General features: G+C 45.3%; 2 protein-coding genes across 7 annotated transcripts; one reads left to right on the top strand and one right to left on the bottom strand.

Moving 5' to 3' along the window:
- Nucleotides 1-442: 442 nt before the first annotated feature.
- THAP11 (THAP domain containing 11) lies at nucleotides 443-3,570 on the bottom strand. The gene has a single exon (XM_074913149.1). It carries the CDS (start codon nucleotides 3,368-3,370, stop codon nucleotides 2,627-2,629), a length of 744 nt encoding a protein of 247 aa, XP_074769250.1. The 5' UTR covers nucleotides 3,371-3,570; the 3' UTR covers nucleotides 443-2,626.
- CENPT (centromere protein T) lies at nucleotides 3,243-23,247 on the top strand. Of its 6 annotated transcripts, none has more exons than XM_074913145.1 (14): nucleotides 3,243-3,356; nucleotides 4,562-4,688; nucleotides 5,250-5,343; nucleotides 7,372-7,505; nucleotides 8,417-8,450; nucleotides 9,632-9,774; nucleotides 10,235-10,654; nucleotides 11,822-12,025; nucleotides 14,707-14,877; nucleotides 15,594-15,797; nucleotides 17,743-17,833; nucleotides 20,020-20,196; nucleotides 20,674-20,778; nucleotides 22,835-23,247. In XM_074913145.1, exons 2-14 carry the CDS (start codon nucleotides 4,664-4,666, stop codon nucleotides 22,956-22,958), a joined length of 1,926 nt encoding a protein of 641 aa, XP_074769246.1. In that variant the 5' UTR covers nucleotides 3,243-3,356; nucleotides 4,562-4,663; the 3' UTR covers nucleotides 22,959-23,247. The 6 variants fall into 6 exon arrangements, with proteins under 6 accessions (XP_074769246.1, XP_074769244.1, XP_074769249.1 ...); XM_074913143.1 differs by lacking the exon at nucleotides 3,243-3,356 and adding an exon at nucleotides 3,818-3,942 and having other exon boundaries at nucleotides 9,632-9,768; XM_074913148.1 differs by lacking the exons at nucleotides 3,243-3,356; nucleotides 11,822-12,025 and adding exons at nucleotides 3,818-3,942; nucleotides 13,605-13,626 and having other exon boundaries at nucleotides 10,235-10,641; nucleotides 20,032-20,196.
- Nucleotides 23,248-27,049: the final 3,802 nt, after the last annotated feature.

The raw sequence follows: 27,049 nt of genomic DNA, 5'->3' as shown, positions 1-27,049 counted from the left end.
GCTCTAAACCAATCTGAAATTAGGAACTTTGGGAAGTGGAATTACAGATTCAAAGATACCAAGGCTAGCTCTTCCCTGTGGTAGGCTGGTTCACAGGAAGCCATGCTTTCTCCTTCCTCCACCATGCCTAAGGTGGGACGCTCACGCCATCCCCCCAGCAGGAAGCCTGTCCCTTGCTGCTCAAGTCACTCTGGGATGTTTAGAGAGCACTCCTGTCCTAACAGGCATTTGCCCTTCAGAGCAGTTCTAACCTCTGTGTAGGCAGGCGGGTAACACACTCAACAGACCTTGAGCCCCTCTCCCACACTCTACATGAATGTAAAGATATTTGGGCTGTTGCAGCTGAGGAGTTCGTGAGGAATAAAATATGTTTGCAAAAGAGAAGACAAGCTCAAGGCACCAACCTTTCAGAAATACATATAGAGCACAGAGACAGCAAACATAACAAAACAAAATATACTTTATTAAAATTAAGCATGTTAGCACCTCAGTGTAACCTGGAGAAGTCGAAGAGTCCAGCAGTTAACCAGTCCAGCAGGCCGAATGGCTGAACGTCCTGAAGTGCTTTCCAATGGTAGAAAAAGTACCACGACTGTTACGACACACACGTTGTTAAGAAGCTAGGACACACAACCGGTCTCATTTGTTTGTGCTGCCTATTGTCTTGATGGGAGCATATAGATCTGCTGGACCAATTAATACGTTAAATCAGATGGTGTAGCAGGTATCTGCTTTCCCTACCAAAAAAAACCCAAACCAAACCAACCAAACAAAAAAATTGCTGCTTACTTGGCTTGCAGGAAAATCAGTATACCACAGAGCTGAAGTCAAGAGCTACATACCAGGTTGGAGAAAATAAATTAAAATGAAATCAGGGCAATACTTAGTACATGAATAGACCTGTAGTATCCTTATAGTCGACCATCCAACTCAGTACACATGTTAATAGAAAAATGACCCATGCATCACATAGCAGGCTGTAGCTACCAATGCCTTTAGCTGAATGGGCTACACAATCAATAGATAAACCTCCCTCTACCAAATCCCGCTGTGCCCTTTTGTTCAGTAATACAGAGTATCGAAACCAACAGTTGTAAAGCTACATTAGCCAATGTTACAAAGATTACAAGAGTTTCAAACTAAAGATACTTTGTACATTTAGAAAATACTCCTATAAAATTTAGTAAAACTGACATCCCGATCTACCGAGCGTAACGCACTCTTGATTACAGGAGAAAGATCTTGCTGACCCAGAAGACACCTGGGCATTCCTCTCTCGAATGTAATTATGGGCACACTGTGGTGAACTGCCTTTTGTTTTCAACATCCATCACTATTGAAGCCATATCCCCCAAGTACACATCTCCGTAGAGCTATGCAAGTGCACCAGATACCTCCTCCTCAGCGCTGAGGCATCTGTTCCACCGCCTAACCTGGAAGTACATTTTCAGGCCAGACTAGTAGCATTGCTACCCTTACTCAACCCTCTTTCTAGCCAACGTTGATTTGGTTTCCTGTTGTCAAAAGCGAGGGGACTAATGCTGGCTAGAAACAGAAACTACACAATCATTCCACATAGATTTGTTACAATACTCTTAAATCTCAGTTTAGAACACGCAAGCACGTTTCAGTAAGGTCTTGCCTAATGTACAGATTATTAGTCATGCCAACTAGTTTAGGATTAGACAGCAAGGGTTTGCAACCACTGCAGATAAACTCGCTTCATTTCTGTTTCATCCCGGTTCTCTGAACGAAAGCCAAGGATTTAAATTCCGATGTGTTACAAAGCCTCCGTTTCATTAGAGGGAGTTCTTAAGCCAATGAGATAAACTGCAGCCATCAAATGCCAGCGGGTTCTTTGTACCAGATCGTAATCCTTACTAGTGTTGAGAGCATCGAGACATCTGTAACAAATACGTATGTACTGCAGAGAAAGCAGAAACTATGTAGTACAAGAGCACTCTTTAATCTGGGGATTCTTTCACACTAGAAACAGCAGTCTTTTATGGCATCAGTAATTTACTGAAGAAACACATCACCCTGAGAGGGTTTCTAAAGCTTTCCTCGTGCCTCTGCTAAGCAAGGCCAAACACGACATCGTTGTTCGTTCCTGTGAAGGGTAATGGTGCCAACCATGCTTTCAGACACGTCTTCTCCAGGGGGTAGTGTTCCTGCTACCTCACTTAACACAGAGCGAGTTTATTTGCTGAAAACTGGCACCCTACGTCCACTTCGTGGTGACACGGGTCCCATCTAGACTAGAAGAAGCTCTTTTTGCCGCTGCCAGAGCAGAGGGTGCTGATGGGCCTGGCGTGACCGGGACACGGGTGCAGACGCCTGCAGTGCTAGCTCAAGGGGTGACGTTGGATCGGTAACGGGGCTCGGCATTGAGTTGACAGCGGCCGCCCCATCGAGGCGGGGGAATCCTGTGGCGCGGGTTTGCCCGGCTTGGGGCTGCTTCGGCGAGGGCAGGAGGGACAGGGCAGCGAGAGCTGGGGGGGGCTGTGGGACCGAGCCCATCCCGTCTCTGCTCAGTCCGGACACCTCGCCGAGGCCGGCAAAGGCTCCGGGATGGGGAGCCCCGTTGCCGTGCCCGGCATCCCCCTGGGCCGGGCCCCGGCAGCCCTCAGAGGCCGTGGCGCTTGCGGGTCCCGGCGCTGGCGGCGTGGAGCAGCCGGTCCTTCTCGCGGATCTCCTCACGGAGCTGGGCCTCGGCCAGGCGCAGGCGGCGGATGCTGCCCTTCATCTCCTTCATCTTTACCTCCAGCAGCGCGATGATGTCGCGTTGCTCGTTCAGCTTCCTCAGCAGCTCCTCCGACGTGGTGCCCGACGACAGCGAGTACGAGTGGTCCGGGGGGCCGCCCTCCACCGGGCCCTCCTCCCCCGCCGCCGGCGGTAGCCTCCCGGGGCCGGGCCCAGCGGCCGCCCCGGGCCCGAGCTCCACCTGCACCGTCAGGTCGATGGGCTTCACGTCCTCGGCCGCGCCCCCTGCCGGGGCCTCGGTAGCGGCACCGGGGCCCTGCGCGGCGGCGGCAGCAGCAGCGGCGGAGGCGGCGGCAGCGGCGGCGGCGGCGGGGCGGGGGCGGCGGGCGGCCCGCTGCGCCTTGCGCTCGTTGACGCCGCGCAGCGGGAAGATGGTGGGGACCCGCACCAGGTAGGACTTGCGGCCGCCCTGGAAGTGCTCGCTGCAGACGCGGTGGCCCGTGGTGGGCTGGAAGGTGCTGAAGCAGCCGCTGACGCCCGCCCGGGAGACGTTCTTCAGCCAGAGGCGCCGCAGCTCCTCGTCCTTGGGGAAGGTGTAGAAGTGCAGCGCCTTGTCGCGGTGCGAGTTGTTGTAGCAGCCCGGCACGCAGCAGGTGAAGCCCGGCATGGCGGGGCGGCCTCCCGGGCGGGGGAACGGACCCCTGGGCGGCCCCGGCGGTGGGGAGAGCGGGCGCGGGGGACCCCCGCTGAACTACAGATCCCACAAGGCCAACCGCGGCCTCTCGCCGCCCGCCAACGCCGCCCGTCGCGGCCGCACCGGAACTACGCGGACCACGATGCACCGCGGCGGCGGCGCCGCGCCGGAACTACCCGCCCCACACTGCGCTGCGCCCCCGCCCCCGCCGCCTACCGCCCCCAGGGGGCGCAGCGGCAGGACACGCCCCCAGAGGACACGCCCCCAGATGCCACGCCCCCAGAGGCAACGCCCCATCTCCCGCCCGCGGGGGAGTGCAGCGGAAGGCCACGCCCCCTAGAGGCCCCGCCCCGACTGACGCCCCGGGGCGCAACGGGAGGCCCCGCCCCCTCCCGTGGGGCGCCGCGCGGCGATCTCGCGAGCCGCGGCGTGGCGGGAGGCGCGGCCGTTACCCCGCCATGGCCGACAGCCGCCCCCGGGCCCGCCGTGGGGCCAGGCGCAGCGGCCGCTACGCACCGCGGGTCGCGGCGGAGGTGGTGGATGAGGTCCGGTGGTCTCGCCGCGGGGTGTGCGGGAGGGGAGAGCCGAGCCGCCAGCGGGACCGACCGTCCCGCGGTGCGGTGCGGTCCGGTGGTGTGTCCCGGCGCTGCCCGCCCGTTCCCGCTCGCTGTGAGGGAGAAGCGAAGCTCTTGGAGCAGGGCCCGGGCCTTAAAGGAAGCTCGTTTGCTCTCTTCCCCTTTAGAGGTGAAAAATAGGCTGAACCCCCGGAATTTTGTGCTCACCGAGTAGCCACGGCCGTGACAGCTTTCCACCTGGGTTATGGTTTTTGTTTCCTCGCTTTGGGTGGGTTTAGGTCGGGGCTGTGAGGGACGAGGGGCTGTGGGCTGTGCTTTCGAGTCCCTCAGGCTGTTGTCCATGATGGGAGTTGTGCATTGAAACCCACCTCAGTGCTGCAGTGTTGTGAAATATCTTCTGCCCAAAAAATGAAGCACCAACATTGGTAAAAAGCAAACGTGCACAATTTCTTTTTGAGAATTGGGAAAATATGTTAGCTAGCTTAGATTTCTATTAGAAGGTGGGTGATTAATGTTTTTGATGCTAAGATTCATCTTTAACAATGAAATTGGGATTTTTGAATTGCATGTCTGTGATTTTTCTCTTTAGACTGTATCTGATTCAGGAAAGAAGACTAATTCTGGCAGACGCAGCACGGTGAAACAGAAACCAACAGTGTTCCCTGATCTTGACAATGACACGCCACGGGTTATGCTCAAGAGAATCATCAGGACCCGTAAGTATCTTTTTTCAGGAAAGCAGAGGTCAGAAGGGCAATGTTTTGGTAGAGTTAAGGACAGGAGGTATTATTTTGTAGCCTATTACTCTTACCGTGTCATGCGAAATGGAAATCCAGACTGTTGTATGACTGATTTATGTGGAAGAGGAATCGCTGCAGTGGCAGCTGAATGAGGTTATGCGGTTCAGCTCTGTCTCAAAGACCAGATCTTGTGCTGATGAAGGCATATTCTTGAAAATCCTATTTGCTCAGTCTTTTTGTCCTGGTGAACAAGCATGTAATCTTTGTGCTGCCTTTAGCTGTGTAAATTCTAGATGTGTGAGCTATTGTGAACTTAAGCTCAGCTCCGCTGCAGTACATGGAACCCCCATGCTGCCATTTGTCCATTGTATGTGCCAGCCTTCCTAGGAGTAGAACCCAATTAATTTTCCCCAGATCTTTATTTTAACCTGTTAATAAATGTAATTTACAGAATGTAGTGTAGATTTGACACATGCTGCGTTTTAGCGTTCTTGCTGGATTGAATTGTGGGAAGGAAATGTTTTGGTTTGTTTGCAGAACCACAAGTTTCACCTCTAACACCTCAAGTACCTAAACATGAAGAAAAAAAAGAAGCTCGATCAGAACTCCCATCTAAGAGGATATCTGGCATGTAAGTAATTTTTAAATTTTTACTTTTATTTTTTACACTACCAGGTATAGCTGCAGTTCCTGTGTTGGGATTGGGGAGCAGTACGTCTCTGCTTCTGTTTCAGTGATCAGAATTGCTCAGATGGGATTTTCAGAAATACCTCTCCAGCTTTAAAACTTGTGTAGGAATCACTGGGACTAAGGGACTGGATAGTAAATACTGCAGGTGTGTGCTTTGTCCCCTTTCTAAATGCAGACTTAATATCTTTGTAGTGAAAGTGGATACAATAAGTCTCCTGATGGAAGCCTGCTTTTCTTAGTTTTCTGTGACATACTAAAATAGCTGTTCTTGGATCTTCCCAAGGCTGCAGGTGTTCTGCTGACAATGCTGGGGTGTAAGGAGGGACTGCTGTGTCTTGTATTCAGAACACAGGCTGCTATAGCTTTTTACAGTGTTCTTGCTTCTTGGTTGTCCTTGTTTAGGGCAGTTAGGGGTAAATTTCTGTAGGGTGGTTTGGATGTGAGTTTTGCCTGAGGCTCAGCTGCTTTTATTCATTCATTCCATTAATATTTTAAGTTAATAGGCCTGAGTGAATTTGAGAGGCTGAAGTGTGGTTCATTTACTTCCACTTTGTTACAAAATAGAAGAAAGCCAGTAGTGGTGGTAGGTCTTTATTGCTTTAGTCAGTTTTGTCACAACACTTGTGTGCTGTTTTGCTTACTGTAGAATAGGCTGTTCTAAATAATGTGATTTCTTTTGTCTCTATAGCTAAACTTTTTGCATTGACTGTAAGTAACCTTAAACAGGTTATCTAAAGTATTAGGTTAAACTTCTGTCTTCCTTTTTCTTTTTTTTGTTAATAGAGGAAGAAAAATCCAAGTTTTCTGTAAGTGGTTGTAAGCTTGGTTTCTTTTGTTGTGGGGTTTTTTTTTAGATTACAAAAGATGAGGAGTATTATTTTAATTTCTCCTTGATTTTTCTTGTTGTAGTTCTTTAACATCTCAATGTGCTTCTCATCAGCCTGTCTTAAACGAAAAGATAAGATGGTTGGATCTTTGCAGGGCTTTGTATTCCATGTTAGCTAGTTGTTGAAGTTAAACAGGTATAGATTTTTTAATTTGTCTTTTATTTTTAAATTCCTTCACAGCCTTCTTTTAGTTGACGTGAACTTTCTTGAATTTGGGAAGACACTGCTTTCCCTAGTTGTAATAGAATATTCCAGGACAGATGCAAAAAAATGAGGAATCTTTTTTTCCCCACTGCTTTACATTTGTTCCCCATTACAAGCCAGTTAATTCTAATGCTTAGGCTTACGTTATGCTCATAACAAGAAATGAAACTTATCTACATTTCTGAATGATCGAGAATGTTTTCTGTAAGGGGAAAAGACCCGTAAACATGATCACCTTACCATTTTTGCTGTACTGAAGCCACGTTTGTGGCAGCAAAGGATACAGAGCGCCCCATGTGCTGAATGTGGGCCCTTGGCTGCGGGAGGGATGCTTTGCTCGAGTTCTGCAGAAAGCACTGCCTTAACGTGACCTTCATGAGAGGGGGTTCTTGAAACTGCTTGGTAAAGGGGGAAAACAACTCATAAACTTACTTTCTGATCCTGATCCAGTGCTCGACTGGGATATTATTTGTCTACTCTGTGTACCAGTGTGCATTGTGATACCTAATGTTGTTTCATGATGATGGCTTTTTTATTTACGCTGTCACAACTGACAAACCTAGTTGCTCCTGTGTGCTGTTAGGAGAAGAGAGCTATGCAGCTTGTTGGAAGTCCAAGCTTTTACTTGTCTGACCTTTTTCAGCCCTATTGTTTTGAATATACACTTGAGATTTGATTCTCTTTGTGAAATTTACTTTGATTTAGTAGGAGGGAATGACACATTTCCTGCATTTGCTGAGCTAATCACCAATTAGTTCCTTCTGCTGCAGCAAGGACAAATAATTTTAGTTTGCTTCTCAGCATCGTTACAGGGAGCTTTCTAGGGTAGCTAAGTGATGAAGTTTGTCCTTTGTTAAAGGCTTGGTTTGTATTGGTAGGGTGGAAATGCAACTGCCAGACTTCGTTCCTGAGGACACATCTATCACCACATTCCATGTGACTAAAAAGAGAAAGAAACTCAGTGTTTCAGAATTTGAGAGAGCAGCAAACAAACGACTTCCCCAGAACCAAGGTAAGGCTGCAGTCAAAAATTACCTTGTTGAGCACTGCATTTGCTGTCAACTGACTTTCACCTGCTGCAGTTTAGTTCTTTGTAACTTCTGAGCTGGGCAGTTGTATGTTTGGAAGCAAGATTGCAGCATCTTGTGCAAAGGGGATAGTGGAGACAATAAAAGCCCCCTCCTATCAAATTTAAAATAAACCTTTTTGGGCCAAGTTACAGGCTCTGCCCTGACTATATATACCTCCTTAACGATTTTTCCAACTTGGTGCTCTTTGAGTTTTGAAGTGTCTCCAATTCCAGAAACTTGAAAAAACAAGCTGCATACTTGTTGCAATTACATCAAGTTAGTTATAAAGTTCTTGTTTGAGAAAAAAGGGTCTTGTAATTTTGTACAAGAAATAATGTTTTATATTGGAATAAGTCTTCCCTGTAAACATAAATTTGCAAATGTAGTAAATATAACTTTAATTTTAGTTGCAGTTTGAGAAGCAGATAAAACACCTTGGTTTACATACTCTACTGGCAGTAGCAACTAGAGTGGAATTCAAGGGTGGGATTCAGCTCCAAACTACAGACACTGGTACCTCAGCTCTGGATTATAGATGGTCTGTGCCTGTGTGTACACTAGGTAACTTGAAGTCCTAAAGTTTAGGGGAGGTCTAGTCAGTGGAGTATAGAAGCTGATTCAGCTTATCCTGAAGTAGACACGTTGTGCTTGACCATAATGGGAACATAGACACCTGTGTTTGGATATTTTATTCTGGAGCTGGATCCTACCTTCTCACCTGTGGTCAAAAAATCCACTTGTCTTTAGCCTGATGCCTGGTCTGAACGTGTTCTAATAAGATCCATTGGGGTGTTCCTGTAGCCTGTTGTGTAGTGTGTAATTTCTCAGCTAATGTGTCACCAACTTTTTCTAGCTCAGTCAACGTTGGACAGTACTGCTTTGGCTCGGTGAGTTTAAAATGTCTTAGCTTCTGGCAGTCCTAAGTGTAGCTGCCTTGATTTATCACCTCTGTAGTTGTGAAGAGCAGTATAGATACCTGGGTTCCTGATAAAGACCTATGTTAGTAGTAACAGTCACCTCCCTCCCTGGTGATGGAATTTGCAGGTGTTACACTACATACTTTGTGATTTTCAGAAACTGTGGTTCTGCACTGTATGCCCATGTTGGTCTAGATTGTATTGCTGTGATTGCTCCTCTTTTTACTTATTAGGATCATTTCTTTCTTCCCTTCATTCTCATGTTTCCAATAATAAATCAGTATGCAGTATACCTTAGAGTATTATATCTCTCTATTAATTGACTCATCACATGAAGTTGCATCTGTCCAACTTTCGTGGACTTTAAAAGCTTTTTAGCGAGTCAAAGAACTTATTTTCCTGTGTTGCCTGTGTGCTTTCCTAATGATCCTAGCCATGGTTAGCAATTTATTTCACCTTTCTTGCTGCAGCCCTTGCCTGTGATCCCTTGCAGGGTGATTCTGTACTTCCTATCTTTGAATCCTCTGAACTCACTTTTTGATTGGACTTCCTGGAGAGAGGGATAGGAAGTAGCTGAGCATGGCCAGTCTCTTTAGGGTGCAAAATATGTACAGTGAGATGTACATATTTTAAAATATGTACAGTGTACATCTCTTCCTGTGCTTTGCATGTTGCTATCTTAGTGCCCATCTCAAAAAAGTTACAGGTAGCTGTACTTTGCTGTGAATACTGATACTGAGCATCGTCTTAGACTTGTTCTGAAGTCCTCCTACCACCCCGCTGCCATCTAGAGGACATCTTTACTTCAAACATTTTTTTTTCTTTCTCTTTTTTTTTTTTTTTTTTGATATTTAAAACTTTTAAACTCCCTGAACCTTTGGCAGTATGTTGTTGTAGCCCTCTGGAGGTAGGAAACTGTAAAACTGTTTCCTGATCTCTGTGATACATGATGTTAGGTGATTTCATGATCAAAATTAAAATGTTTGTTTAAAGTAGATTGGCATGTAATCTTCGAGGGGTTTTTTTGGAATTTCCTCCTAGTAAAAGGATTTGTGAAATGTCTTGCTGTTAGTGGCACCATGTCTGTAATCTGAGGGTAAAAGGGGAGTGTGTAAATTTTGAAAATTATTTCTTCCCTCCTCTTTTTACAGATCTCTTCGCATGTCTCTTGGTTCCTTGATTCCACCAGACACTGTTGAAAAGAGAGGCTTACTCCGGAGGCCAAAAAATCGCAAAGCTATTGACATGGAAGCTTTTGAAGGCAAAGTGAAAAAGAACCTGCTGAAGAGTAAAGGTTTCTTTTCTGGTGTTATTTCTGTTTCGGGAGGGCCAGCCTTATATAAGGTGGCTTTTAGAAGCAATTAATGAAGTGTGGTCTGTGTTTTATGATTTAAAGGCTACTATGACATTTGCAGAATCCACTGTAATTTGAGGAGCAAGATTAGAGTGAGGCTTTCCATCTGTAGTAGCTTTGATTCTATGCACTTAAATATGTGCTCTACCCAGTTTGGTGATTGATACCACAGGAATTGTTTGGGATCACGTTCCTAACTGTGGGGGGAGAAGGTTTGGTAGGGAGAGTTAGGGGCACTGAAGTTTAGTGATACAGTGCCAGTGTTTGATCTGTGGAGGATGAATAGAATTTGGTTGAATGACTTAAAATTTGACTTAATGCAAGTCCTGGTAATAAATGTGTGTGTCTATGATCTTGAACAGTTTTTAACATAAAATGTGTTTTAAAACTTTCTAAACAGTACAGAACTATCTTGTGGACTCGCAAACAACCTCTGGGATCCAAGCAACCATGAAGACAAGTGATGCAGAAATGCTGAATAACACGGAACTCTTTGTTCAGCCTCAGTTTGGTGAACGGAGCCAAAATAAGCTTTCTGCTCTTGAACCACAGCTATCAGATTCAAAAACTTCACCACAGAGAAGCAAGATTTCTGATGGAGCTCAAGAGGAAGCAAGGCTGGTGGGCCTGGTATCCAGAGTGGGCACAAATGAGGGAAGGACCCGAAGACGTTCTGAGAACTTAATCCTTGATCATGAGCATGTTGGCAGAATGACTCGTGTATCTCCAAAACCACCTGCAAACCAGCAAGAGGATACGCAGGTTCATTCCCAGCAGAGTAACCCAATGGAACAGCTTGCGGAAGAAGTGGTGGCTGGCAGTGAGTACTATGGGTTAGGACTTGGGGCTTAGCGGGTATTCTCTGAAATCACAGAATGGTTGAGGTCAGAGGCACCTCTGGAGGTCATCTTCTCCAACCCAGAGCAGGTTGCCCAGGACTGTGTCCAGGCAGCTTTTACATGTCTCCAGGGATGGAGACTGGAAGCTCTGGGCAACCTGTTCCAGTGTTCAGTCACCCTCACAGTGAAAAAGTGTTTCTTTATGTTCAGGTGGAGCCTCCTGTGTTCCAGTCTCTGCCTGTTGCCTGTTCTCCTGGCACTGGGCACCACTAAAAAGAGTCTGGCTCCGTCTGCTTCACATCTTCCCTTCAGATACTTGCATATATTGAAGAGATTTCCCCCCCTCTCCTCAGGCTGAACAGTCCCAGCTCTCCCAGCCTTTCCTCCCAGAAGAGATGCTCCAGCCTCGTAATTGTCCTGGTAACCCTTTGTTGGACTCCAGTATGTCCATCTCTCTCCTGTACATCTCTCTCCTGTACCGGGGAGCCCAGAAGTAGATGCTGTAAATTGGTCACAAATATGGTGAGATAAGGAGATAACATGTAGAGTTGTAGACAGAGTTAGAAGGAGTCTCAGGAGGTTACCAGTCTGGACCTTTGTCCTGGTAAGGTCATTTGTGTGTCACAGTTACCTGCTTCACTGTCTCCAGGGCCTTAAAAATCCCTTGGACAGAGGTAGTCACCTCCCTGGTCACTGTACCAATGCTTTCCAAGGCCTGTCACTACCAGTTTTTTCCTGGTGCCGGGTATATCTCTTCTACATTCATTTCCCTGTAAATACCTTGTCCTGGCTGTGTAAGTGGGAGCATGTTTTCCTTGTACTTCATAGCCCAGGCCCCCAAGGGGCGTGAGAGCATATCTAAAGATGATGGAATTTGTAAGGTGTTAACATCAAAGGTTAATAGTTCTGCTGTTTTACCAAAGGTAGCTGGTGTCAATGTTGTTCCTCAGTGTGAACTGAAAAATAGGTACAAGGACTTTTCCAACCGGCTCCTAGAATACACTGTGATGTCCCTAAACTGTTTCAAGTAAAGAAAGCATTTTCTTGTGTGTATTCCTCTCTCTGCTTGGTTCGGTTTTTCCTTACTAGAAAAGCTAAAAGAAAGTTTTAAAAGATACTGGGGACACATTAATGCTCTCAATTTCTAGTTATTAATAGATGGAGCTCCTTCTTGTCATCCCTAAGCCAAAGGAAAGGTTTCAGCTCCCCAGTCACTCTAAAGCCTGAGAGATCTTTCAGGATGTTTGTGAGAGAAGTTGCATCCCGTATAATTAAAGACCTAGATGAAAACGATACAGAAGAGATGGCTAATACAGTGAACAGAGTGGAACAGGAAGAGAATTTCAGAGAGGGTAAGAAATGCTTTCAGTGTTGCAAGGGAATGGAGTACTTTAATCTGATTAAAACCAAGTTTTTTGGGTGTCTTGTAAGACTTTATTGTGCAGTAGATGCTGGAGATAATTTAAGTCATATCAGAGACACTACAAACACTTCTAGACAAGCTTTCTGAAAGTAGGCTGTGACTTGCTCATGTGCTTTCTTGTCAGTATTTGCTTTGTTCACAGTGACTGCAAATAGAACAAAGGTTCATACTTTTTGGTAGGTCCATAGTACTGCTCATCTTCCCATAGGAAAGATGAATAGCTCCCTCTTGGCAAGGAATACGTCTGGCTAATCACTCTGTTTATTTGTATACATTTCAATGATTTACTAGATTTATTTAAGCTGTGTTGGCCATTATCTTTCTCCAGTACTAATGAGCATCTTTTAAGACAAGGGCTTGAAGGTTGCCCTCCCATAAGTAATAAAGGCTGCCACTAGTAGGTTGGGCTTTAATACCTTCTTGTTCCTGGAAGAGAGCAAGCCATGCAAGTTGCCTGCTTTCACAAGTACATTCTTAGTTTTCTCTGAAATCCTTTTGCCTTAAAATAAGATGATAAAACCTCTGCACAGATGCTGAGGATGGCAGGTGTTATGCAGTCATTCCGTAAAGCTTTGGGTATGTCTGGATACAAATTTCCATGTTTTGTCAAAATTTCATTTTCTAGATTCCAGTTTAGGATCCTTGTTGCGTCTTTCCCATTTTCCCTCTACAGTGTCTGGAAATGAGAGAAGACCATTGCCATGCAGGCTTAATTCTGTCTGAAGTTTCGTATGAATTACCTTGTGGCAGTATGGACACTGAGCAGTCTATAGCATCAACAGTTTTGTTATTAGAATTTTAAACTGAATACTTGCGGTGCCCATAAGTAATTGCTTGCACATACCAGGTGTATCGGCAAAATTATTTATGTTGCCTTTTAATCATGATAATACGGCCTTTTGTTTTAAACAGTTCTTTTGGAATAGTTCATTAAGGTAGCAGATATTTTGTGCTTCTGAATTTACAGTTGTGTAAAGATAGCATCCTGTAACCTTTCTTGACTCTTCTGTCCTGTTATATTTTTACTTGGGTGTGCCTGTGGAATGTGAAGTCTAAACGGGATGTGACTCTCGAGATTGATGAAAGTCACTTCAGAATTGCTACAGTTATGTGAACACCAGCTCAGAGCTTGGGGGATGGTCAGAAAATCAAATAACATGTAAAAATTACTATGAAAGGAAGAGATGACAAAATTGCCACTTCAAAAATTATTGTTGTGCTCACCTTTTGAGTACTGTGCGCAGTTCTAACCTCTCCATCTCTAAATAGCTTTAACAGAACTAGAGAAGGTGCAGAGAAAAAGTTTTACCATTAATGATAATCAACTATATAAAGCAGTTTCTGTACATTAAATGACTAAAGATAAGGACTGCTCAGCCTGGAAAAAAGACAGTGAAGTGAAATATAAGAAGTTTAAAAACAAAAGCGTTGAGCAGCATGGAGGAGATGATTCAGCAGACAAATTGAGACAAACAGCTCCCTGATCTGTCAGTGCAGAAACTAAAGAGGAGCAACTGGCACTGACAGCTGGCAGGTTATACCGAACTACAGGAGGTATTGCTGCTAGAAACAGGTGAAGAAATCAGTAAAATCTGACTTGATTGTGTCAATAGCATCTGGTATTCCACTGTTAAAGTACTGTGTCCCAGCAGAGATTCACTGGTGCCTGTCTGCCTTAGGCAGTCTTAATGTAAAGTTGAGTTTTGTCCTCTCCCCACAAAGCTGGTTAAATACCCGATATTCTGGTTAGTGAGATTTGTATTACTAATTTTTGCATCACCTTTGGCCAGATTTCCTTGTCCCCTTCACTGAGGCTTGGGGCTCCCAAGTGTGAAAAATCCCAGTCGTTGGAGAAGATGGTAAAAATCCACTTTTACAGGTTCTGGTTTGGAGCTTGGCCAAGATTTCCAAACCCTTCAGCAGAGTTCCCAGTAAGATTTCTCCAAGTAATTACCTGTGTTGATTTCTGCTGGAATTGAGCTACATGGTAACAGAATTGTGGACTATAGGTTTGGTAGGTAGGGAAAAAGAGTGCTTACGTACTCTTTGGTATTTCGGCAGCTACTTCAGTAGCTGAAATTTTTAAAGACATGCAAATCATGTGTCCATTTATTAGTCCTCACGCTGCTTACTAGAAACTTTTCTGGTTGGTTAGAACCACTACTAGGTGCTCCTCTCTTTGTAATGCTGTATATCTCTTGCACAATTGTTTAGTCAGAAAAACTGAGGAAATGGGCAGGAGAATCTGAGCACAAACTTCATGTATTGTTAGACTTAAAAGAAATTGGTCGACACAACCACCAAAAGTGAGAATAGATGTAGAGACGACAGATCTGGAGGAGCTCTGTTTATTCTTAAGTAAAATTCCTTCACTGGAATTTGACATGCATCCTAATTAGGTGGCTGTAGAGCAAACATAGGAAATGTATTTTTCAGCTGTAAACTTTTGGAAAGGAACTGCATCTGCTTCCCTCATTTTTATAACTTATGGCTACTGCTGAGTTTACTTATCATGAGTAAATTTTATCGGTTGTTAAACTGTATGCTGGTGATTGATTGGGGGTTTTTTGCAGGTAAGACTGATGAAAGAATTTCCTGTTTTAACTGCAGATCATCATGCAAATTCTGAATATTCTAAACGTTTGGAAAAGAAACTGACCAAAAATGCAGAATTGCAGGTAACTACAGCACGGCGTGCCAGAGTCAAAACAGAAGTGACCCATTCAGAAGACAAGGGAATAGCAGAAGGCAGCATTGAACACCAAGTCTCTCCCAGAGGTGGTAAGGACAACCTCTAATACTGAAGACTATCTCTAATGCCAGAGACCTCTCAAGCTGCATTATTGGCTGGGAGAGAGACTTGTTAACTCTTTTTGCATTCTGGAATTTGGGCTGGGAAAATTCCAAACTAGTTGTGGCATTTTATGCTGAAAAGACTGCATTCTGCTCAAACAAAACCCAAAACTCATATCGGTAATACTGCTTAGAAATATATAATTGTGGAAAGCTTAATTCAGATTTACTAGTGGAAGTACTAGAATCAGGCAAAGATTGAGAAAACTTGGGAGACCTTCTGAGTGTGTTGGAAAATCAGAATCTCCCAAGTTACTTCTCCTGAATTGCTGGGGACTGTGTTCAACATGCTGCACTAAGGCTTTGATAAGAATTCTTTTGAGATAAGAGTTCCTATTAAAGGAAGTTCATTTAAAAAGAGCTCAGATAAAAGATTCACTCAAATCTCATGGACTTTACCAAGTGCTATTTTTTTTTGGTGTGACATCAGCACACCTAGATGTAGCAGAGGCAAAAGTTGAGGATTCATCAGCGCTTTAGCTTATCTAGCTTAGTGTATTGACACCTTAATCCTTGAAGATAGGAATATAATAGATGGCAACATTATCAGGAATGGAGAGTTAGAGCACTCATGAGAATGAAACTTGAAATTTTGACTGTGATACTGGTTTCAGTGAAGTATTTTTCCTGCTTTGGAAATCTAGAACTTGAGGCTGCCAGAGGTGTTGGAGCTAGAAGTCTGGGCAAGCATTCTCATGCTGCTTCCTTCTCTGAAAAATCTGGGATGAAGCCATTAAAGCAAGCTGCTGAACAAGCAGATGAACTAGAAGATGAGCCTATCATGATAGAATTGGATGGTCTGGAAGAAGAGCCTACTGAGGATGAAGCTGAGGACTCTGGGAATGAAGGTAAGAAAACTATTGCAGTAGTAACGAAGGCAGTTGGAGAATTTTTCCATTACCTCTCAATAGATTGAGGAACAGCATAGGTTAATAACATGATTAACTGTTTAGTCCATTGGATAGTCCAGGGAAGCTGTTGGCTGCTATTCCTAGGGTCAGATTGTTACTGGCTCATCAGGTGCCTCAGGGACCTAAATCATCTTGTACTTTTTGAGGTGAAGGTAATGAAGTGCACAGACAGACAAAACTGAGTGCAGAGTGGCTTTATACAGTGACATACAGTTTTCTTCCATCTTATTCTTCCTTCCTTCCTGACTCCTAGTTTCATGCTGACTTCTTAATGTCTTAGCATTGAATTGCTGTTTCCACAACCACTTATCTGACCCCAGACTTGAAACCTAATTTAGAACCCCATATTTTATACATGTAGTTACAGATTTCCTTTCTGGTTAACCAAAAGAGTAGGCTGGCTTTCCAGAAAGCTGAGAGGAAGTGTCTGTTTCTAAACAGTTCTTTGGACACTGCATCAGTCTGCTCTGTTGTCCCAAGAGTGCTTAATGCCTTTTAGGAGAACATACACATCAGACTGAGTTTTCTGATCAAGGCTACGTTTGAAAATGCCCAGAGTGTGTTTTAGTGGTGACTTTATGGGACTGGTCTTAAAGTCTTCTGAAGTACAGTACACCCTGAAATAAAAAACTGAGCTAAGGACATCCTAAAAGAATCCCATTGTGCCAGGATTTGAGGCACTGTGGGAAGTACAGCTGTAATGAGAATATGAATGCCTGAATGCCTGTATGTGTTTGTGCATTGTGGAAGGCACGAAGGCAGCAGTTCAACTGGTACCCTTTTGTCATAAGCTGTAGGTGTTCTTAGGGCATCTACAACCGTATGTCAATGTGCTTATCTTTAACACAGCTGTGTGAAGAGATGGAAAGATCTTGATGAAGAGGTCTCTGCTGATAGGGTGGAATGGTAAGAGTAGCATCTTAGAAGTCTCATTGAACTAGGAGAGGAAGAAAAGTGGAAAAATTATGCACTCTTGTAATAAAATTTACCTCAGAAACCTCAGTCTCTCCCCTTGCGTCCTGCTCCCTGTCCTTCCAGCACACAGACTTCAGAAGAAGCTACAGTCCTGCTTTCTCCGAGAGACTCCTGACCTTTTGAGTTGTGGAGTTTAACTCTCAGTAGTATCTGAGGCCTCTAGTAGTTGGGCTTGTCTTCTATAACAGGGCAGGCGTCGTAGTTCTTAGGGAGGGTTGCAGAGTTGGTACCATTACCAGAAATGCTGGATTCTTGAGCTGCACTCAGCCTGCAAGGGAAACTGGCAAGCAAGAAGCCCTCCATGACCACTCCTCTTCTTCTGTTAAAGTTGTTTTCTTTCCTGCTCTTGCTTGCTAAGAAGTGAAGAACTTCACTCTTGAAGTTAGAGGATGCCCTTTAGGCTTGCAGGAAACTGATAGGGGTAGTTCACAGCAGAGGAGGTGAGGTATTGACTATAACCCGAGCTGTAGCTGGAGGGACTTTATGAAAAGCTGTGAAGGTGGGAGATGCTCATAGACTGACCCTTGTAATGTGATTTTGTTGCTCTGCTTGTCCTGTGTTCAGGAGAATTTACTGTTGGTTTAGCAGGACGGCAGTGACATAGCTTGCAGACTTTGAAGTTCTCTCTGGGAAAAGAGGCTGCAGCTTCTTAGCAGCTTAAGTTGACCCAGGCATCCACCCCTGCAGCCTGTCCCTGAGTGGTGTTCCTGCTCGGGGCTGAGGGGCAGCCCCCAGCCTGCACAGCAGGAATTGCAGCAGCCACCAGTCATGCTGGTTCCAGGTGCGCTGGAGCCACGGCCAGAGCGCAGGCAGTATGGCTGTGGACCAGACGTGTGGAAAGTGGCACTGCTTGCTGCAGAGGCTCCAAAAATAGAGTTCAGTTCCTCAAGTACTATTTTTCCCTTAGAGGTTTCCATGAAGACACCCACGTTTGTCCGTGCTGCAGCCTGCAAGCCACTGCTGTCAACTCCACGCCCTGCAAAACCTGCTGTTCCCAAGTAAGTCTAAGTCACCGTCAGCAGTGTCCTGGTAGAATTGTGTCTGGGGGGTGTAAGCATCAGGAGGAGAGAGTGCTGAGTCCAGCTTTGTCAGTTGTGTGCTATAAAGCACAAGCAGCTGGTAACAGCTGCAGCAGACAGCAAGCAGTCCTCAAGCCTTTAGTTCATTCACTGCTGTAGCAGTTAAATAAAGAGGTCTATCAAGTGAATGCCTGTACTCTCCCCAAGCAGATTTGATGTCTCAAGTCTTTCCAATGAACGTTCTTGTAATTTTTTCTTGTGCTGAAGACCTAAACTTTTTTTAGGAGTTTTTTCAACTGTTAAGCTACCCTGGAGCCATAGACTCCAGTATGGGATGCAGAGACCCTTGCAGAAGAGGGGGAATTGCAGATTACCTTACTGATCACATGAAGTGACATATTTGTATTGACTTTAGAAGCCTGAAGCTGTATGCATTGCCACGTATTGAGTATAAAATGAAGCTTGCCTAGAGGCAGAAAGTGAACCTGTCCTCTGCATTACTCCAAATTAATTAACATTTATCACTCTCTTAACTAGAAATTTGGTGAAGCCATATGCTTCATCAGACCCACTAACTGTGGGTCCTAAGGAACAGGAGGAATTTTCTGGCCTGTGACTCTAAATTTTAGTTAATTGAAGCAATAAACAATAAAACCAAATTCTTGTGCCCTTTACTGCTGTGAAGAGAGGTGAATGATGCCTACAGATGGTGCAGGATGATTGCTCTAGTCATGAATAGTGAAATACATTTATAAAATAGAAAAAAAGTATTTGATACTCTACTGAAGTGGAACTGAATGAATGCAGATTTGCTTTGGCATTTTGCACTGGGACATGCTCTTTTTATATATATAGGGCATGTCTGAATACTAATTCTTCTGTAGATAGTGCTAGTCCTCACTGGCAAGAGATGTCGATGTATTTAGATGCACATTCTTTATAGGTATTTCTGGGTGTTAATAGACTGACAGATTTTCAGGCTGTGCTGAGGCAAGATGATCATAATGACAGGTTCAGAGCCTCCATTACAGGAAGCTGTAACACACAGTTTGTTTGCACTTTATGTAATCAGTCTGACCCAGAGTTTACCTGCTCACTTCCTGAGAGCAGTGCTCACACTGAAAGCCTGAGGAATACTCTAGGTTATGTAGTGGAGCAGTAACCATGTGACAGCCATGCTTAAAGACATTTTGCTGTAAAATAATCTCTTTATACTGGTACAATTCTGCTGTGATCAACTATATTAGATTAGGGCCACAGAATGTTTCATTTAGAAACACCAAATTGTCATACAATCACTAAACTTCAATTTTTCCCTGATCCTGTGAACCGAATATTCATGTATGATCATTTGTAAATGGATAAAATGAGGCACAGAAGCAGTAAACAAGATGGCTTAAATCATGACTGGGTTTTTTTCTCATGACTACACATATGTTATCTCTGGGGCTGATCTCTTCCACCTGCCCCTGAAGTTCTCTGAGAGAAGAACATGCAGGTCGGCTGGAGAGAGAATCAGTGATACACATGCCACCTCTGTGGGTTTTGTGTGTGTTAGTCTGAGATTCCAGGGCTTTTCTGTTGTTTTCCACTTGTCTACTGAGTGAATCCGGGGATTTCACTTCTCTTTTTCATGTTACAATTTTTCCTTTTTTAGAATGGAAACCAGCTGTAATTTCCTTTGGTACTTAGTCTTTTAAGAAGAAAACCCAACCAACCCCAAAGTCCACAAATCCCACTAAAGAGAATGTTTGTCATGGTCTAAAGGTGTACACTGGAGAGCAGACTCTCCTGTCTGCAGGTGCAGAGGTGGACTGTGGATTCATCAAACATTGTGCACTCCTGGACAGTTAAAACTCAGGGATGCAGTGAAAACTGCATTTCTGTGTTGGAAGGAACTACGGCTTGCTGCCTGTTTATTGTGTTAACATGCTTATCTGAGGAAATGCGAGCCTGGATTCCTTCTCTCAAGATCATAATGCCACATGAACTGTTTCCAAACTGTACTTCGTAGACATGAGGGTTTTGTAGAATTGGGAGGGGGAAAGAATTAAGAGCTGGATGTAGTTCTTATCCCTCTAAATTCAGCATAATGTTTGCTCAAACTCAGCCTGGTGTTCTCTGCCTCTCCCCTGTGTTTGTTCATTTGATGTGTGAATTTTCAGTTTCCCCCAAAGGTCTCCCCTCCAGCCGCTGGGGGCTAAGCCAGTTCCAAAGAGGTCGGGAGTGCCACAGAGGAAAACAAGAGAGCCTGAAATAGCAAGTAGTTTGATAAAGAAGATATTTAGCCATTATGCGAAAATGCCGGTGACCAGAGATGCGTTCAAAATTGTTGAAAAATGGTAAGAAACAGCAAACTGCTCCTCCTCCCACTCTTCTTAGTCTTTTTTTTTTTTTTTCTTTCTTTCTTTTCTCCCCCGAAATAACAAACCTGTCAGGAGTGCTGATGGCAAGCTGACAGCCCTCCCTGTTCAGCTGGGGAGAGTCACGGGAGGGCTGGTTAGAATGAGGACAGAAGAGTGCTGGGTGCTTTTGGCTGCTGTGGGGGTATCTGTGACCAATGCTGCCATGCAGAAGCTTCTGGGTTTTGTCCCAACCAGTACAAATTTCACCATTCCCACTATTCTCTAGCTAAGAGCACACGAATACCATTAGCACGCGCTGTTAGGGAGTGGGGTGGATCTGCAGTGCTTCTCCTCCTGCAGTTTTCCCTGGCAGGCGAGCAGCACTAGTGCAGCTTGCCCTACGGAAGTGGGTGAGTAGTTGGTGTTCACACACTCCACAGCCCAATTTTTTTTCCCTCCTCAATCCTCCTTCAGCTGTGAGAGATACTTCAAGCAGGTGTGCAACGATCTGGAAGCTTACACCAACCATGCCAGGAGGAAGACGGTGGAGAAGGCTGACCTGGAAGTCCTTATGAGAAGGTAAAGGGAGGGTTGTTACTAACCTGCAGTAGTGTTTGGTGGTGCTTTGGTAGTCCAGTAAGACTGTTATTGCCAGGGTGTGCACTAGCAGTATTTGCAGAGTCTGTGTGGTATCTTCTGATTGACTCTATGTGATGCCCTTCGGCCCTCTGTCCCAAGAGGGAATTTGTGGATTTGGGGTTTTATACTCCACGGTGGTGGTGGTGAAGAGGCAAGAGGAAGGAGTGAGTGGCCGGGAGTGCAGGAGCCATCTGAGGAACGTGTAGCAAGAGGAGGGGCATGTGTGCAAGGGCAAAGCAGTTAGGGCTGAGAAGTGAACAGTGTCGGTAGAAGAGGCAGAGGAACAGTAAGTGTGAGGCTGGGCTGCACCATTCGCACCGCTGAGCAATCTCTTTGCTCAGTGCTTGTGACTGGAATAGCGTGAGCACTTTCACCTGCCCTGCTGGCTGTTTTGAGGACTTATCCTTCCAGACAAAATCATAGAACCATTTACATAGGAAAAGACCTTTAAGATCATTGAGTCCAACCCTTAACCCAGCACTAAGTCCGCTGCTAAGCCATCTCCCTAAGCATCACATCTACACAACTCTTAAATACCTCCTGGGCTGGTAACTCCACTACTTCCCTGGGCAGCCTGTTCCCGTGCTTGACAACACTTTCGGTAAAGGATTTTATCCTAATATCCAATCTAAATCTCCCCTGGCACAATTTGAGGCCATTTCCTCTCATCCTGTCACTTGGGAGAAGAGTCCAACACCCATCTCACTACAACCTCCTTTCAGGTAGTTCCTGCTTCTGCAAAAGCTAATACTTAGGGTTCAAGGTAACAGTTCTTCTCCAGAGCAGAAGAACGAGCCTCCAGCCTGGCAGGCCAGGGCTGGCTGCTCCTAACGACTGTGTTCTGCTCTGTGCTGCCACTCGGCGAGCCTGGAGAGGAGCAGGCTGGCCAACAGCCTGGCTGAGCTGTTCTCAGAGCCTCTCCACTCTGCTCTTCCCTCTGGGCTCCCTCAGCTACCCCATCTCAGGCTTGAATTTATTTTTGTCCTGTGACCAAAACTCAAGGGGTTTGTTCTTGGCTTGGGAGCCCTCCATAAAACTCTGTGGGGCCCAAAAGAAATTAATCTCTGCTCATTTAAGTTCATTACTGCAGGTTGTTACTCATTTGTCTCCAACTGGAAGAGTTTTCAGATGCGCTGTAAGGTCATCTGGGGGATTTTATGGGGCACATCTGATTGAAGGCACCTCTGTCAGGTGGAGCTGGTGTTGCTAAAGAATAATCTGTTGCCATCCTGGTCCAGAGATCTTAATTTTTCCACCTGACAGGTGTGTGCTGAAGTTAGTATGGACAGGCTGAGAGGTGTGGTTGTTCAGCTGGCCAGGTCTGAGGATTCTGTCTTCTTGTTATTTTACCTTTTTCTAGATGTCTTTATGCCTTTCCACTGCTTCATAAAGAGATCAGGAGCTGTTGCTAGTTCATGAATAAGAACAGTATTTCTGTTCCTTCCACAAGGAAAGCATGAAGAAATGCTGTGCTTTTTTTTTCCCTTTCTACAAGACTGGGAGATCCTGATTTTTCAGGCCAATCAGCTAAATGGTGTACCAGAAAACTCCATGGCTTTATACAGTTTCAAACTGCCAACCACCTCTAATTGGGAACATAAAAAATCTGCTGGGTAATGAGCCATTTGCTTCTGTTCCATCATTCTGTGTGTGTCTTTAAATGGTAAAATTAATCCCATGGCAGGTGGATCGTGAATTTAAAAAGTAATGAGCATAGTTATGCTTTGGTAAAAATCAATATCGCTGTGATAAACACATAGCTGGGTGGGAAGCTGCTCTGCAGTGACCCTCTCAGTCTGCTTCCACATGTGGGCAAGGCTGGCGTCCGCGCCGGCCGCGGGACCTGGGGCACCGCAAGTAGGAGTCTGGAGCTCTTCTGTCACAAGCCGCTGTTAAATGCAAAAATGTCACCGCAAGAAAACTGCTCTGATACTGAGTGGAAACACTTTTCACTAACTCCTCTGTTTCTTCTCTGCTCTCTTCTTTTTAAACAAAGGCAAGGGCTGGTGACAGACAAGATGCCGCTGCATGTGCTGATAGAGCGTTACCTGCCTCTGGAGTACAGGAAGCTCCTGATTCCGGTTGCCATGAGTGGAAATAGAGTGGTCCCCTGCCCATGAACGTGCCTCTCCGGCAGCGATGGCCCTGGGAGTGGGGGAAGGTGCCTGCCTGCAGATCTGGGCTCTGGGTGGTTCCCTGGAACTGCCCCCCAGGGTGGGTTTCCACAACTAACCAGTGGGGCAATAAACAGTTTATGTTCTCTTGAACTGATGCCGGTTGTGCTGTGGCTGTCACACCAGCCTGCTGGATGTCACCAACTGTTACTACATGTAATTAGACTATCCTGAATTTTTTGTTACTTTTGAATACTTGTACATCTCTGATAAATAAAATATTGTATGTATTCTGTGTGATGCAAATGCTGCTCATTCCAGTGAGCTGATAGGCTACTGCATTGCGTTGTTCAAAATGTTCCTAACAGGCATTTAGCTGTATTGATGCTCTTCACACTAACTAGTTGTGTACAGCCTTCCAAAAAGCAGCAGACCCTTGTTACAGCTGTGTATTTTTCTAGAGCGGGGGCTTTCAAAGCTGGGCTCTGTCCCCTTTTGTAAGGAGGGACAGACTCTTGTCTGTGTCAAGAGTAGGTCGTCATCTGCCCGTGACCACGGCTGTTTGCTGCTGTACATTGGAGTGGGAATGTACACTTTATATATGGCTGAATCTCACAGGGAATTAGCAGGCAATAATTTAAGACTGTTTGAGAGATGAATTTTTCTAATGCACACAGGGTAGGGAGACTGGGGGAGACTGACTCAGGTGGAGTTAACTGTGTGCACTGGGTTTGTGTGGTGGTGGGGAGGGGTGGCTCCAGGAGTGGCCTTTGGGCCCCCAAAACAGACCCAGCACTGAGGGAGGAGCCTGTGCAGGAGCAGGTTCACTGGCAGGGACCTGTGGGGGACCCACAGTTCCTGAGGGACTGTACCCCATGGGAGGGACCCCACGCTGGGTCAGGGGGAAGCGTGAGGAAGGGGCGGCACAGAAAAAGTGTTAGGGATTGACTGAAACCCTGAGCTCCACGTCCCTCTGCGCTGCTTGGTAGGGAGGAGACTGGGAAGAAGGAGGGGTGCGGGGGAAGATCTTTTCAGTTTGGTCTTTGTTTCTCACTCTCCTCTTTAATTTAATTCATTGCTAGTTAAAAATATCTTCCCCAAGTGAAGTCTGTTTTGACCGTGCCAGTAGTTGGTGAGTGACGCCCTTGTCTTTATCCTGACCTGTGAGCTTTTCCATTTTATTTCCTCCCCCATCCTGCTGAGGAGGGCGAGCGAGGGAGGGGCTGGGTGGGTGACTGGCACCCAGCTGTGGCTAAATCTCCCCGCTGTTTCATATGGGTGGTTGCTGCACAGAGGAGCTGGTCTGCACTGCGCTCCCTTGTGTTCCTCAAGCAGTGAGACAATAAAAAAGCACAATTCTTGGATATGGTTTTACTGCTGACAGCGAACCTAAACCACGCCAGGAATGAGGTCAGCCACAGCAAAGGATTTCAGGAGCAACTGTGACTTTGTAAAGCAACTCAGAAGCTGGGCAAGAATGATGCCTGTCACATACGCCAGTTTCAGAGGGATGGATATGGATATCAGATTTTCTCATGCATGTTTTTCATCAGCATGGTCTTCAGTGTATTCCCAGGGGGGTCAGTGACACACTAGTATGCTTTCCTTTTATTTAGCCTTTCTGTAATTCCCAAGGTAAGACATGGTGCTTATTTCTGAGAAAAATGAATAGATTTTATTTTTCCTCTTTAATTCTTAGCATCTCTATCTTGAACTTGAAAACTTTGAGCCTTAAAATGGATTCATTTGACTTAGACTTGAGTCTTTCAATCAATCAGTTAAGTTCGAGGTGTCTGCGAAGAACGGATGGCTTGAGGCTGCTGCTTTGCAGCATCATCTTACTGGTGGCTCTTCTGGCGCTCTTGGGGCGGGACAGGCTCTGGTTGCACCAGTGCAGCCAGTCTGATGGTCACGCTGGATGCTTGCCACCCTCTAGTTATTTCTCCCCATCCTAAACGTGTCCTAAATCCCAATGCAAGTATAGATCCTTGTCTCTGGATTAAGCTGTGTGCACAGTGTTGTTTCCTAAAACTACAGCTCAGTGGCACAGTTCATAATGACTCATGGAAATCCAACCCAGCTCTTGGCAGCAACACTTGCAAGTTAACAGGTTTTGCACAAGGCTAAAGGAAAAGAGTGATACAGTTAAAATATCTGGCAGGCAGTAACAATACAAAGGTTAGTCATTTTTCAAGTTTGGGTTGTTTGGTTTTTTTAAATATAATTCCATTAATACAACAAAGTGGATTTTTTTTCAATATTCAAAAGTAAACAGTTTGTTGTTTGAACAAAACTTGCCCTTATAAAACCACATTTTCTGCCATTATGGGGCTTTTCAAGTGTGTTCTCAAGGCTTTACAAACACCAGTTTGAAAATTTTAATCTGAAGTAGTAGTGAAGTTTTCAACTCCTCTCCTTTTCTTCTCATGGTGAGAACCCCCTTTTCCTATGGAGAGAATCTCCCAAGGAGAAGCTGCTGGCTCCTCTTTCTTTCCATTGTGTTGCCTCCTCCTGTAGCCATCTGCAACCAGCGTCCTCCACTGCTGGGTTCTGCCCCGAGCAGCTTCCATCTGAGGGCAGGAGGCCATGGGGCTTGGATGGTTGGGAGCATTGTGAGAGGGAGAGGCAAGATTCCCCATCCAATCTCCCTCTTCTGGTGAGATGTGTTGAACGTTTTATTGCAGTAAAGTGAGGGCTAACTAAATTCAAGACTTTTGGAGACATATTTTTCAAGTCCTAACAATGTAATGGGAAGAGAAAAAGAAAGAGATACCTGGCGCTGTGAAGAGCTGTTAACTTTGGGGGATCTAAAGTCCTCAGGGTGAAGCAGACAGAGTGATTCCTGCTCTCTGTAGCCCACTGCTTTCTCTACCTCCCTTTAGGGGTTTTCTTGCAAAACTTTGCAAATTTGATGTTCATTTACCAAACACTTTGTTGGTGCTTAAGTTCCCTGTCCTTTTTAGATATACTGACTTTTGCCATACTCCAACCCCTGCTTTCAGAATACCCTTTAGAGATACCTGCAGTTAGGATATTTGGGTTCTAGCATCTCCCTTTTCTATCCTTTTATAGTTCCTTCCCTGGTATTTTGTGATTCGTGGTGGAAGTGCCTGGCACCAACTTCAGTACCAAAGGCAGAGACCCTGGGGGCCTCGTGCCTCTGGGTGGTCCTTACCCTGGCACGCAGGCTGTGATGCCTTTCCAGTTTACAAATGCAATCAGTTTTTTCAAATGCTCACAAAAATAGCAGAGGTTTTAGGAAGATTACTTCTGATTCCAGCTTTCTACTTTTCAAACTATGCGTGAGGAAAAGAACAGGTTTGCCTTCTCGGGTTTGCTCCACTTGACAATTGAGGCACAACCATAGCAGAGCTGTTTTCCTACAGGATTTTTTTGTTTGTTTGTTTATTTGTTTTTCAAGAACCCTTATTCCCCTCCCTGGAGAGGGCTCTGTGCTGGATAGAGAGGACACTAACAAACAGTTAATGCCAGTGGTTGGAAAAGCAGCTTCCAAAAAGCATGTGGTGTGTTCCTTGAAGCAAGGGACAGATTTCAGTGTTTCTGTGCTTGGATTACTTTTCCAGCTCAAAGTTTGGTTCAGTCTACTCATGTAGCAGCTCTTGAATTTCTTTCAAAGTGACTTCATACTGGATAACATCAGCTACACCAAGATAAAAGCATCCTTAGGGACATGGTAGCAAACCTGGTGTAGGCTGAACTGATCTTTCACATGCACACCAAATCTGCTGGTTAACATCATTTTGCAAATGTATCTTTGCAACCTGGCCTCTTTTGAGTCAAGGAGCTATTAAGGCCCAAGGTCTAAAGCAGCCACATTACAGCCTGGAGTTTGATGGTGGCTTCTCAGTAATGGCTACTGGAGCATAGTTGTTCTGTCACCAACACTGTGGTGTCCCAGTGCCGTGGGGGTATGAAGCCTGTCTGGGGGTCCAGCAACCTCCTACTGCATGTCTTGCTGAGCTGAAATGACTCTGCAGAGGCTGCAAAATGGTACTGGAGTGCTTTGCTGCTTAAACTGAATGTGCTCCTGATAGTTCAAGCTAGCCTATCCTTGCAACTGTTAGCTACTGGATGTA

This window comes from Athene noctua, chromosome 9 (assembly GCF_965140245.1).
Source record: "Athene noctua chromosome 9, bAthNoc1.hap1.1, whole genome shotgun sequence".
NCBI lineage: Eukaryota > Metazoa > Chordata > Aves > Strigiformes > Strigidae > Athene > Athene noctua.
The sequence above is the reverse complement of the archived record's forward strand: the minus strand, read 5'-3'. Positions and strand labels throughout refer to the sequence as shown.